General features: G+C 43.0%; 1 protein-coding gene across 1 annotated transcript; it reads right to left on the bottom strand.

The window, feature by feature from the left end:
• Positions 1-2,756: 2,756 nt before the first annotated feature.
• LOC122925568 lies at positions 2,757-14,179 on the bottom strand. The gene is made up of 5 exons (XM_044276927.1): positions 12,709-14,179; positions 12,135-12,393; positions 8,870-8,973; positions 7,810-7,891; positions 2,757-2,894 (listed from the first exon to the last, which is right to left on the bottom strand). The coding sequence occupies exons 1-5, from the start codon at positions 13,095-13,097 to the stop codon at positions 2,757-2,759; spliced, it is 972 nt and encodes a 323-aa protein (XP_044132862.1). The 5' UTR covers positions 13,098-14,179.
• Between the last annotated feature and the right edge of the window lie 759 nt (positions 14,180-14,938).

The raw sequence follows: 14,938 nt of genomic DNA, 5'->3' as shown, positions 1-14,938 counted from the left end.
GAAGTGGCTCTTCTCACCCCTACTAACCTTACTCTAAGACGATGTACCATCCTCAATCCTGCATCTCTACTCCCGACTAGAGATGTCCCGAACTATTCGCCGGCGAATAGTTCCCGGCGAACATAGCTTGTTCGCGTTCGCCGCGGCGGGCGAACATATGCGATGTTCGGTCCTCCCCCTATACGTCATCATTGAGAAAACTTTGACCCTGTACCTCACAGTCAGCAGACACATTCCAGCCAATCAGCATACCCTCCCTCCTAGACCCTCCCACCTCCTATCAAATAGCAAGGACAGCATCCATCTTAGATTCATTCTGAAGCTGCAGTGTCACAAATTTGACTAAGTTGTAATCGCAATGCGATTAATGCAGGTTATATTAATCGCATTGCAAATTCAACTTAGAGCTGGGTTCCTAATGGTTACAGTGGTGTGGTGTCACCCCTGCCCCCCCCCCCCCCCCCCCGAAGCCATAATAAAGAGATAAAGAGAAAAAAAATGAAGTCACTAAGTCAGCTCCAATCAGATATCTGCATAGACCCAGAGTCTTGGTCTATGTGCAGATATCTGATTGGAGCTGACTTCTTATTTTCTCTTTTGCGTTTAAACTATATTCCTTAGTAAAAATGACCAGTCCACACCATGTGGGTCTATATTTATGAGGGCCCCCCTGAGCAAAGATTATTAAATGTGGCCGGGTGGCCCCAGCCCACAGTTCAACCCAACCCCTTATGTCTCCTGGCATGGGGCCGTCTCTATAATAATCCACAGTAATTTATGAATGGGGTTAGGTTATTAACTTATTATTATTGGGGTATTATTAAAATTATTTGGTCTATAAAGTCAGAGCCGCTCTACCTACCTCCTCCTCCCGGCACCAGAGACTGCTGCAGGGCAGCTGCCGCTGCGCCCCACCGCTCACCAGGCTGCAGTGAGTCACACCCCCGCCCACCTTTACCACGTGACGGTGCGACCAATACAACCATTATGAACTCAGACCTAAGTTGCAATCGCAATGCGAATAATGCAGGTTATATTAATCGCATTGTGAATTCAACTTAGAGCTAGGTTCTTAATGGTTGTATTGCTAGAATATAATGAAGATTGAGAAAATAGTGCTATATTCGTCAATTCTAGCAATACAACCATTAGGAACTCAGATCTAATTTGTAATCGTAATGCGATTAATGCAGGTTATATTAATCGCTTTGCGAATTCAACTTACCACCATCTGCGTCAACTACGTAATTTTCCATGGGAGTTTTGCCATGGATCCCCCTCCGGCATGCCACAGTCCAGGTGTTAGTCCCCTTGAAACAAACTTTTTCATCACTATTGTGGCCAGAAAGAGTCCCTGTGGGTTTTAAAATTCGCCTGCCTATTGAAGTCTATGGCGGTTCACCCGTTCGCGAACATTTGTGGAAATTCGCGTTTGCCGTTCGCGAACAGAAAATTTTATGTTCGCGACATCACTACTCCCGACCCAATCAGACTCGGAAGAAGAGAGGGGAGACAAAAGGATTGCGACCAACGCTAACACAACCATGACTGAAAACTCAGATGATCACAACTGTCTCAAGCTCATGGAGCTTGGGACAGAAGCAGTTAGCCCTGTCAAGGGAGCTCCCCTTCCGGAAGCAATAGATCTTTTTTTAGATGGCTCCAGGTATTACACATCAGATGGTAAACCTCACACGGGCTACGCTGTAACAACAGTCGACAAAATAGTAGAATAAGGCTCACTCAGCAGCCACATGTCGGGCCAAGAGGCCGAACTACACGCATTGGCCAGAGCCTGTTAGAAAAATGAAGGATTAAGGATCAATGTATACACGGATTCAGGGTACGCTTTCGGAATAGCCCATGATTTCGGTCCAATTTGCAAGGCCAGAGGATTCCTCACTAGCTCGGGGAAACCTGTGAAGAAAGCCGAACTAATCAACAGATTGTTCGTAGCGTTTACACTCTCATTAGAGGTGGCTATCTTAAAGGTCAAGGCTCACACCACAGAGACCACCATGGAAGCTAGGGGCAATGCAAGGGCAGATCTGGCTGCTAAAGAAGGAGCCCCCCCTCCCCTAACACTAATGCTGGCTAAACCCGCTGATGTGTCATTGGATGAGTTCAAGAAGTTGCAGGCTCAGGCAGAGAACTCAGAGAAGCGTAAATGGGCAGCGTTGGGGGCAACGGAGGGGGCTGATAAGATCTGGGGTCTCGTTGGTAAGTGGTGCTTGCCAAGAGTATTGTATCCAATGATGGCCCATTTAGCTCACTACCCCAGTCACCAGTCCAAAACTGTCATGTGTGCTCAAGTGGAAGAGTACTGGATAGCTCCAGGATTCTCCACCACAGCCACCAAATTTTCTAGTGCTTGCCTGGTCTGTGCTTTACACAACCCTGGACAACCGGCTGTAACCCCAAAGAAACATTCCCCAAAACCTGAGTACCCTTTCCAGAGAATCCAAATTGATTACATCAACATACTTAAGAGTGGGCCCCACGAGTATGCTTTGGTCTGTGTAGACATTTTTTCTGGATGGCCGGAGGCTTGGCCCGTTAAAAAAGCTAATGCCACAACGACCGCCAAAAAGATCCTTTCTGAGGTTGTCTGTCGATGAGGAGTACCCAAAGCCATTGAATCCGACCAGGGGACTCCCTTTAAGAGACAAGTTTTCAAGGAGATATGTGAGGCTCTCCACATCAATCAGGGTCTCCATACTCCTTATCATCCCCAAAGCAGTGGCAAGGTGGAGAGACTAAACGGTACTATCAAGAACAAGATCTCTAAGATCTCTGCCGACACGGGTAAACCGTGGCCCGAGTGTTAGTCCATTGCTCTCTACTCTGTGCGCAATGCACCAAGACAGCCTCATGGGCTGTCCCCATATGAGATTCTGTTCGGAAGTAGACCAAAGACGGGGTTGTGCTTTCCCCAGAAGCTGTCATCTTTACATTCCCTAGAGAAAAGAGGTTCTGCGTCGGCGCGAAATCACTGGTGGAAGCGGTCTTAAAGATGAATTCTTCTTTTATTCAGAAACAACGCGTTTCGGGGATCAAAGACTCCCCTTCATCAGGTTTCACAAACATATAACAGGTATTGTCACAGGATCATATTTATAGGTAAATTCATTTAAAAAAACCGCCAAAGGATGCACCTGGATGACGCCCCTTATGGGAGGAGCTATCTCAAGGTGTCATTTCAGAACATGCAGGTCTTCCCAACATATTTAACATAAAGTTATAGTGATTAGCTGTATATACTGCGGGGACTAGAACCACTTCCTTATTTGCATAAAATTCACAGCCGATTGCAAAAAAAAAAAAAAGGAGTATAGGGTAGGGTATAGTTCCCGGTCATGTGATCGCTAGTATAAGCGTCACGTGACTCGGGAGTCCGGAAGTGTTATGCTGCTCCAGCGCCGCTCTCATCGGGCGGAAGCAGCAATGTCAGCGCATGCTCACATAGGCGATGTGAGCCGGCAGCTGGAGTCCGTAACAGGGATATCACATGATCGCATAGTGCGGTCATGTGACCTGTAATCTTGTAGCGCAGCGCCGTGGATCTTGTATGCTTTAGTTTCCATAATCACAGGGTTGGGTTCTAGGCTTCATAAGAGCGATCCTTGTTTTCTATACATAATGAGCTCATATATAAAGGGCAACTTATTACATAGGTTATACCATAGTTTTTATATAGTTATAAGATTATTTTCAAACCTATTTTGGGTGCTATGTAATATAATAGCACAGAGCAAAACAAAGAATATGAATAGCAGCCAATAGCTCATAAAAGATCATAAAATCAAGTCACTCATATAAGCTTATAGTATTAAAAAACCTATTCAGTGGATGTCTAATAAAAGTGGGGGAGGGTTTGCATCCATATATATCTGTAGTGCAGACAATTAGAGAGTATTGATGAATCTACGTGTACATATATAAGGTGTATAAATTTGTACAGAGATAAAATGTAGATCCGTAGATAAAAAATATATATAAAAAAAAAAAAAAAAAATATATATATATAAAAAATATATATGTAAAAAATAAAATAAAATTTATAATATATTAAAATTATTGTTTGTATCCTCTCATTTAAAGGTTAATTTCAAAAGCCTCATTGAGCCCATATGGATTGAGGCTATTGAGTTTAAAAATCCAATACATCTCCCGACATCTGATATATTGGACGTCTGTTTGGAGATGTATTGGGATAAGTTCAATTGGTGTTATCGTGAACCCTACAACATTACCATCGTGGTGTTCTGCCGCATGTCTAGAGACACTATGTTTCATATATCTTTTCCGAATTTTTGAACGATGTGTATTAAAACGTTTGCGTAGGGTTTGTATTGTGCGACCTACATATTGTAGGTGACAGGGGCACTCTAATAGATAGATAACAAAGTTTGAGTTGCAGGTCAAGTGATATTGGATTTGGAACAGTTCTCCAGTGCTCTTACTGTGAAAGGATGATCGTTGTTTGATGCTATTACAGCAGAGGCATCTTGAGTTACCACATTTGAAACTTCCTTTGGGGGCCTCAATATCCAGATCATTGTTAGCGGAATGTGTTGTTGGTCTCATTTTACTTGGAGCGAAGATGTTTTTTAGGGTTTTAGCTCTTCTGTATGTAAATTTAGGGTTCTCCGGAATTATTTGGCTAAGTATGGGGTCCCTTTTGAGGATATGCCAGTGTTTCCCCAATGTCGTCTTAATGGCGTTGTGGTTTTGATTGTAAGTTGTTATAAAATTATAACAATATGAGTTGGTATCATTTTTATCATCTCTTTTTTGGGGTGGCGCTAGGCTTTCTAATTGAGTTAGCTTATTCGCTTTTTCTCTGGCACCAACAATAATGTCCCTAGGGTACCCTTTTTGGTTAAACCGGGATGTCAAAATATTGCATTGTGAGTCAAAATCTGAATCCGATGTACAATTTCTGCGGATCCGTTTAAATTGGCTAAAAGGGACGTTTGACTTCCACTTTCTGTAGTGTGTGCTGCTAAAGTCAAGGTAGCTGTTGCTATCAACCTTTTTGAAGAAGGTGCGTGTTTTAATTACATCCAAAACAGAATCGAACAACGGGAACGCCTAATATCGCAATATACTAGGAACTCAGTGGACTACAGCGAAAGGACATGTGAGACAGAAAACGCAAGTACCATTGATGAAAATCATTGATGAAAAATCATTACTCAATCTTTTCTACAAACTTGAAAAGCTTATTACTGATGAAATACAACACCATCTGGACGCCACATTTCTTGAAATCTATATACAAGAAAAAATTGTCCCCCGTGGCCTTAGACTACGGTTTGACAACTGTTTCAAAGATGACTTGACTTTTGACGCAGAATGGGACTTGTATCTACTTAACTGCGCAAGAGGCCTTATGACTAGACTCATTGAAAAAAGGAGGTCTCTCTATTTAGACCTAGGAACTAAAATATCCACTTGCTATTTAGAATTATCCAAGTATAGATCAAATGTTAACTTCCCAAAGTTCGACCGTTTAATTACCACAAGAATCCTGACTTTCGAAAAAGAAACTCTAAATAAGAAGAGTGGCAAACTAACAAGGGACCGTTGCGATTTTACCTCTAACAATATAAAATTTTGGAAAAAATATCCTCTCCAGAAAACAATGCATGACAACACACCTGCCATGCACAACACTGAGGCGTCTGGCACTATCATGGAGGAGGGAGGCCCCACTGTATCCACCATTCATCACAAACAACAAAACTATAAACCTCATAAAAATCACGTTTATAGAAATAACCATATATATAGGAATAAGCCCAACCAGAGCCACAAAAATTCCCAATCCAGGTCTGCACCCAGACACTCATATAGGGAACCGCAGAACCCCACAATTCCATCATATGAGAAGAACACTGCACCATACACTAAAGATAGACTTCCCACCAATAATTTTTTTTGCAGTAGACCCATCGACAATATAAATCGGACGAGAGGCACTCCCATTTCGCAATCAAATTCCTCTAAATTAGAGTTCCATACCCCCCTACTTACGCCCAGCAAATTAAACTCAGTTTCCTTCTCCAACAACACAATATCAATTACATCTCCATCGATTATATTTCCTAAAAATATTATGGCAGAATGTGGACCACTCAATCTTCCCCCCACTATTTTCTCAACCCACTCAGAATCCACCACTCCACCCCAGTCCAGATTTTCTACTCCGTCCACCCCCTCAGACGTAGAAGCTGACTCACTTCTAACGGTGCATACTTGTACACCACCGACATACACTGCGAATTGTACTACTCCCATCCCAAACCAATCGGATCTGGTGTTACATATTCCCACCACTAACACAGATCCATCTCAAAATACCACACAATACGATCCCCAACCCATAGAAGACCTTTCCATAGCAGGTCCTTCTTTTTTAGCATTACCACCTCTCATACACCCCACAGCAGCATACCCCATATTGAAAAGTCCGAAAACAGTAAACATTACACATTTTTTTCACCCACTAGGCCGGAAACCCACAAAAAGAAAAAACCCAGAAGAGGATGTAGAGCAGGCAGGAATAAAAGCAAAAAGAAAAACATAAACACTGAACATGACCCAGAAAAAACAACTAATACTGAAAAATCCTTGGGTATCTTTAATCTTTCATCATATACACTAAAGAAAGCTGAATTTGCAGTGCTGTCCAAGGGACTGTCATTTTGTCCTACAAGCAAAATAAATGAGTTTGATCTATTCTTAGATCTAAACCGATTTATCAAAAAACTGACCCTAAAGAGACATTTCAAAATGCAAGAAAATTCAGCAACAAAAACATCACAGGGACCAGCAGGAACCTCTTCAACTGTAGAAGGACCTGACCAGAAAGCCATCCCGTCAGGCCTCAGACCACCATCCAATTTCTATCCGACCCACCACAAGGGCAATTTCCTAGATACCTTCTACTCTTTAGTATCAAATGACTTCAGACAAATAAATCAGGGGGTAATCCCACCCTGCCATAAAAAACATAAAAAACATAAAAAACGTGAAGAACATAACCTCAGACCGTACGAGAGAGTAGCTCTAAAAAATTTACAATCTAATACAAACATCATGATAAAAAGTGCGGACAAAGGGGGTGGAATCGTGATTCAGAATAGAGAGGACTATATAAAAGAAGCACTAAACATACTCTCGGACACAAATTATTATAAACCGCTACACAGTGACCCTTCTAACCAATACAGAGAAGAATTTGACAAACTAATAAAATCAGCGGAAACAGTTCTAGACAAAAAAGAGAAAGAATACATTTTGGTAAAAGATGCAACTCTAGCGACCTTTTACCACCTGCCCAAAATACACAAGACCCTAATAAATCCCCCTGGTAGACCGATAATTTCTGGGGTGTCCTCTTTGACCAGAAACCTCTCCCACTATATTGACATACACCTCCAGAAATACGTTCAAAATTTGAAATCATATCTCAAAGATTCCGCATCATTGATAACATCCCTAAAAAATATAGAGTGGAAAGGGAACTACTATTGGTTAACTTTAGACATCTCAGCCCTATATACAAACATACCCCACAACCTAGGATTGGAATGTGTGTCTACCTTTCTAAACAACGATATCGAAATGCCCCCAGAGCAAAGAATTTTCATCAGCAAAGGCATGGAATTTATTCTTACCCACAATATATTCTCCTTTCAGGACCAGACCTATAAACAGATACGGGGCACCGCGATGGGGACGCGTTTCGCGCCAAGCTTCGCGAATCTGTTTATGGGTAGGTTTGAAGAACAATTCATATACCAAACGAAGTTCTGGCATAAAAACATCATTTACTTTAAAAGATACATTGATGATCTGATCTTCATCTGGGATGGCGAACAATCTACAATAGAGGAATTCATATCTCATTTAAATACTAACAACTGGGGGATCAAATTTACAGGTACATATGATAAAACAAAAACCGAATTCTTGGACCTAGAAATTTTTATCCTGAATAATGAAATTAAAACACGCACCTTCTTCAAAAAGGTTGATAGCAACAGCTACCTTGACTTTAGCAGCACACACTACAGAAAGTGGAAGTCAAACGTCCCTTTTAGCCAATTTAAACGGATCCGCAGAAATTGTACATCGGATTCAGATTTTGACTTACAATGCAATATTTTGACATCCCGGTTTAACCAAAAAGGGTACCCTAGGGACATTATTGTTGGTGCCAGAGAAAAAGCGAATAAGCTAACTCAATTAGAAAGCCTAGCGCCACCCCAAAAAAGAGATGATAAAAATGATACCAACTCATATTGTTATAATTTTATAACAACTTACAATCAAAACCACAACGCCATTAAGACGACATTGGGGAAACACTGGCATATCCTCAAAAGGGACCCCATACTTAGCCAAATAATTCCGGAGAACCCTAAATTTACATACAGAAGAGCTAAAACCCTAAAAAACATCTTAGCTCCAAGTAAAATGAGACCAACAACACATTCCGCTAACAATGATCTGGATATTGAGGCCCCCAAAGGAAGTTTCAAATGTGGTAACTCAAGATGCCTCTGCTGTAATAGCATCAAACAACGATCATCCTTTCACAGTAAGAGCACTGGAGAACTGTTCCAAATCCAATATCACTTGACCTGCAACTCAAACTTTGTTATCTATCTATTAGAGTGCCCCTGTCACCTACAATATGTAGGTCGCACAATACAAACCCTACGCAAACGTTTTGATACACATCGTTCAAAAATTCGGAAAAGATATATGAAACATAGTGTCTCTAGACATGCGGCAGAACACCACGATGGTAATGTTGTAGGGTTCACGATAACACCAATTGAACTTATCCCAATACATCTCCAAACAGACGTCCAATATATCAGATGTCGGGAGATGTATTGGATTTTTAAACTCAATAGCCTCAATCCATATGGGCTCAATGAGGCTTTTGAAATTAACCTTTAAATGAGAGGATACAAACAATAATTTTAATATATTATAAATTTTTTTTTTTTTTTTTTACATATATATTTTTTATATATATATTTTTTTTTTTTTTTTTTATATATATTTTTTATCTACGGATCTACATTTTATCTCTGTACAAATTTATACACCTTATATATGTACACGTAGATTCATCAATACTCTCTAATTGTCTGCACTACAGATATATATGGATGCAAACCCTCCCCCACTTTTATTAGACATCCACTGAATAGGTTTTTTAATACTATAAGCTTATATGAGTGACTTGATTTTATGATCTTTTATGAGCTATTGGCTGCTATTCATATTCTTTGTTTTGCTCTGTGCTATTATATTACATAGCACCCAAAATAGGTTTGAAAATAATCTTATAACTATATAAAAACTATGGTATAACCTATGTAATAAGTTGCCCTTTATATATGAGCTCATTATGTATAGAAAACAAGGATCGCTCTTATGAAGCCTAGAACCCAACCCTGTGATTATGGAAACTAAAGCATACAAGATCCACGGCGCTGCGCTACAAGATTACAGGTCACATGACCGCACTATGCGATCATGTGATATCCCTGTTACGGACTCCAGCTGCCGGCTCACATCGCCTATGTGAGCATGCGCTGACATTGCTGCTTCCGCCCGATGAGAGCGGCGCTGGAGCAGCATAACACTTCCGGACTCCCGAGTCACGTGACGCTTATACTAGCGATCACATGACCGGGAACTATACCCTACCCTATACTCCTTTTTTTTTTTTTTTTTTTTTTTTGCAATCGGCTGTGAATTTTATGCAAATAAGGAAGCGGTTCTAGTCCCTGCAGTATATACAGCTAATCACTATAACTTTATGTTAAATATGTTGGGAAGACCTGCATGTTCTGAAATGACACCTGGAGATAGCTCCTCCCATAAGGGGCGTCATCCAGGTGCATCCTTTGGCGGTTTTTTTAAATGAATTTACCTATAAATATGATCCTGTGACAATACCTGTTATATGTTTGTGAAACCTGATGAAGGGGAGTCTTTGATCCCCGAAACGCGTTGTTTCTGAATAAAAGAAGAATTCATCTTTAAGACCGCTTCCACCAGTGATTTCGCGCCGACGCAGAACCTCTTTTCTCTACTACATATTCTTTTGGGGGACTGGACATCCCATCCGAGAGACTACAAAATCTGCGGCTGCAGTCCTGGTCTAGAGGTCTTATTTTGATTAAGCTCCAAGTAGAGTTGTGCCTGCCGGAGCACAACTTTGTAAGGTGAGTCTGGATATTTCTCACTTTGATATTCTTATCCGGTTAAACATACTACACTATTGTGCGCTTTCTCTCTTCTGTTTCCCTGCTCTCGAGGGGAAATTAGATTTGTCCGTGACCTACACATCTTTACATTCCCGGCTGACGGGGTATGTGCAGTCTCTTTAACAAGAATTCCAAAAGATAGGCCAGAGAGTTTATGAATCTATTCCTGATCCAGAATCTATAACTGGTTTGCATTTTCATACAACCAGGCGATTGGGTGGTCGTTAAAAAGACAACATTACTTACCGGTAATCGTTTTTCTCGATACCCATGACGGCACCCTAGTGCGACTCAGGACCTCCCATCAGGACAGGAAACCTGAGAAGATAAAAAGGACACACCTCCACCCAACACCAGTGGAAGAAATAAATTGTTCTCCGGAGAGAGTGATAAGGGATTAAAGACCCCCCTTTTTTTTTTCTTTTTTTTTTTTTTTTACAAATCTATATTACTTCATATAGACCTGACTGATATCCTATATATAATTTCTTATATAAATATATCTGTATATATATATATATCTATATCTGTATATGGGGAGGGAACTACCGGGTGCCGTCATGGGTATCGAGAAAAACGATTACCGGTAAGTAATGTTGTCTTCCCCTCACCCATGACGGCACCCTAGTGCGAGATAGACTATAAGTAGAGTCTAGGGGGGGGCCACAGCTTGAAGGACCTTCTCGCCAAACGAGGCGTCAGAATGGAGCTGTAACCTATAATGTTTGAGAAAGGTATGTGGGGAACTCCAAGTAGCTGCCCTACAAATCTGAGCTAAAGACACATCAGCCCTTTCCGCCCATGAGGTAGACACCGACCGAGTGGAATGGGCCCCGAACCCGGAAGGAGGGGAAAGACCCAAGGAGATGTAAGCCTTCGTTATGGCCTTCTTTACCCATCTGGCAATAACCCCACGGGATGCTTTTTTACCCCTATTCCCACCTAGAAACTGGACAAGAAGGTTCTCATCTTTCCTCCAGGAAGCCGTAGCATCAAGGTATACTAACAAGCATCTTTTAACGTCCAAGCAATGAAAACTTTTTTCCCTGCTATTGGAAGGGTTAGGGAAAAACGAAGGTAGCACAATGTCCTGGCTCCTGTGGAAATCCGAGACCACCTTGGGAAGGAAGGAAGGCAGGGGCCTGATCACTACCTGATCGTCCTGTATGATAGTATAAGGTGGATGTGCTGAGAAGGCCTGGATCTCCGAGATCCTCCTAGCAGAGGTAATTGCCAGGAGAAAGGCCATTTTAATGGACAGGATGTCGATTGGGATCTCTAACAAGGGTTCAAAGGGTTTATCGGTTAGGGCTGTCAAGACCCTGTTTAGGTCCCATGGGGGGGAAAGAGGTCTTACGGAAGGATGGATTCTGGCCGCGGCAGAAAGGAAACGTCTGACCCAAGGATGGATTGCTAACTGATAGTCGAAAAAATAGCTCAAAGCCGACACCTGGACTTTTAAGGTGGAGGCCTTGAGTCCCTTCTCTAAACCTGCCTGTAAAAAGTCCAAAACTTTAGGTATCTCTGGAGGGCTAAATGGATCAGGGCTGGACCCTAGAAAGGAAGTAAAGATATTCCAAACCCTATTATACTTCCTAGCCGTTGTAGCTTTCCTACTGCCTAGAAGGGTGGAAACAACTTTGTTAGAAAGCCCTCTCCTAAACCAGATGTCCCTGTCAGACTCCACACTGCCAAATGGAGAATCTCCGGATTCGGATGGCATACAGGCCCTTGGGAGAGGAGGTCCTCCCTGGGAGGGATCATCCAGGGGGGGCCTCTGGCTAGACTTAACAGGGTGGAGTACCAGATTCTTTTGGGCCATTTCGGGGCTACCAGGATTATAGAGGCTCCTTCCCTCCGTACCTTCTTCAGCACCTGTGGAATTAGAGAAATAGGCGGGAAGGCATAGCCGTGTTCCCGGCTCCAATCCTGGGCCAGGCTGTCCACTGCTGTAGGACTTTCTGTGCGATTTAAAGAGAAGAACCTCTCCGTCTTTCTGTTCCTCCGGGTAGCAAAGAGGTCTATAGTTGGGGTCCCAAACTTTAAGATAATCTGGGAAAAAACTTCTCCGTTCAGACTCCACTCTGCCTGACTGAGTTCCACTCGGGAATATAGAAAGAAACTGAATCCAGCTCACCTCTCTGGTATAGTGTATAGTCCCGGCTCCAGGGGCCCTAGGGGAGTGCTCCCTTGGCAGGCTGCAGGTAAATAGTAAAAGACGGGTCCCGGAGACAAGCGGAGTCCTCTTATCACTCTTCTTTATTGTGATAAGATTCGGGTGTTTACCCGAAACGCGTCAACGTCTTGCTATGAGGGGGTGATGATGTCTGTCAAAATTTATATGAACAATAAAGAAGAGTGATAAGAGGACTCCGCTTGTCTCCGGGACCCGTCTTTTACTATTTACCTGAGTTCCACTCGGCTCAAAAAATCTGCCACCGTGTTCTCTTTCCCCTTCAGATGCACTGCTGATATGAGCAGGTTCCTGTCTTCTGCTATTTTGAAGATTTCCTGGCAGAGGAAGATCAGTGATGGAATCTTTGTTCCGCCCTGGTGATTTATATAGGCCACCGTCGTCGAATTGTCCGAGTAAAAGACCAGCCTTTTGTCTAAGACTTCTGGAACTGCCACTGTCAGAACTCTTTCTACTGCCTTGAGCTCCTTGTAATTTGATGTGCAGGCTCTGGTTCTTAAATCCCATCTTCCCTGCCAAAAATTCCCATCTGAATGAGCCCCCCAACCCCACGGACTGGCGTCTGTAGTTATCCGTATGGGTTCTATGAAGGACCAGGGCATTCCTGTCGAGAGATTTTTCTCGGATGTCCACCATAGGAGGGAATACCTTGCTCTGGAGGAGAGATGAAATTTTTCCTCTAGCGTCTGTGGAAGACCATTCCATATCTTTAAGATATCCCACTTCCTAGCCGTTGTGAATCTGAGCAAACGGTACGGCGGGAATCGTGGCCGTCAGGTGCCCCAATACTGCCATCGCCTCTCTGATGGAGCATCGGAAGGAGCGGAAAAGTATCCAAACATGTTCCTTTGTTGAAATTACCTTTTTTGGAGGAAGGAACGTTTTCTGGGCTATGGAGTCCAGCTGCATCCCTAGAAATATGCAATTTTGAGAGGGGGTTAGGCAAGATTTTTCTCGATTGACCTTCCATCCCAGATCTTTCAATAGGGAACACACCAGAACAAGATCCGTCTGTAGCTGTACCTTTGTCTGGGCTATGAACAAAAAGTCGTCCAGATAGGGTACCAACACTATCCTGGACAATCGGAGGAAAGCCACCATCTCCGCCACAACCTTTGTAAAAATTCTCGGGGCTTGTGAGACCCCAAACGGGAGGGCCCTGTATTGAAGATGTAGAAGCTGGCCCTTTACTTGGACTGCCGTTCTCAAATACTTTTGGGAGGAGGGATGAATAGGGATGTGGTAATAAGCATCCTCTAAGTCTACACTTGCCATCCAGCAGTCCTTGTATAGTAGGTCTATAGTTGTCTTTATAGTCTCCATCCGGAATCTTTTGTATTTCAGGAACTTGTTCAAACGTTTTAGATTTAAAATCATCCGAAACGTCCCATTGGGTTTCCTTACCAGAAAGAGTGGGGAGTAATACCCCCTGCCCTCCTCTTCTTTTGGAACTTGACAAACGACTCCTTTGTCCAATAACAACTGAACCTCTGCCTCTAATACTGTGGACTTTAGGGGATCTTTCGGAGTTGGAGTGCGGGTGAAGAAATTTTGGGGGTAGGAGAGAAATTCTAGTCTGAATCTCTCTGCTATCCCTCCCAAAACCCATTTGTTCTGGGTGACCCCTGACCAGGCCGGGAGGAAGGATGAAAGTCTTCCCCCAACCTGGAGACTGGCGTCATTGCTGCTTATCTTTTTTATCTTGGGTTTTAAAAAGGAAGCCGCTAGATTTCCTCTGAAAACGATCCCTCTCCTTTCTATCATAGGGCTTGCCCCTCTGCCTTCTAAAACTCTGCTGGGGCCTACGAAAAAAGGGGGGCTTCTGAGGGACAGGAAATCCCCTTTTTTTGTCGGAGGCCTTCTCCAGGATGTCATCTAAAGATGACCCAAATAACCTGTCGCCCTCACACGGAAGGGCACAGAGTCTGGCCTTGGATCCCTGGTCACCCTTCCAGGACCTAAGCCAAATAGCTCGTCTAGCCGCGTTTGTCATAGCAGAGGCTCTGGCGGAAAAGCGCATCACATCAGTGGAGGCATCCGTTAAAAAATCGGCTGCTTTTGCGAAGGAGGGGAGAGAGGCTAGGAGCTCTTCTCTAGGCCTTTTTTCTTTAAGGTGCGTTTCTAGCTGGTCAATCCATAGTCTCAGCGACCGGGAAACCCAAGTGGCTGCGACTGCCGGCCTGAGACAGGCGGCCGACGTCTCCCAAGCCCGTTTAAGATATATATCCGCTTTTTTGTCTAAAGGGTCCGAGAGACAACCTAAATCATCAAAAGGGAGGGCAGACTTTTTTTCAATTTTGGCGACTGGTGCATCCACCGTAGGGGCCCTATCCCAGCTTGAGGACACTTTTTCTTCGTAAGGGTACTTTCTTTTAACCGAAGAGGGTATGAAGAACTTTCTGTCGGGATTCTTCCACTCCTTTTTAATAATCGCCTGCATGCT

Source organism: Bufo gargarizans, chromosome 2 (genome assembly GCF_014858855.1).
Source record: "Bufo gargarizans isolate SCDJY-AF-19 chromosome 2, ASM1485885v1, whole genome shotgun sequence".
In the NCBI taxonomy this organism is placed as follows: Eukaryota; Metazoa; Chordata; class Amphibia; order Anura; family Bufonidae; genus Bufo; species Bufo gargarizans.
The sequence above is the reverse complement of the archived record's forward strand: the minus strand, read 5'-3'. Positions and strand labels throughout refer to the sequence as shown.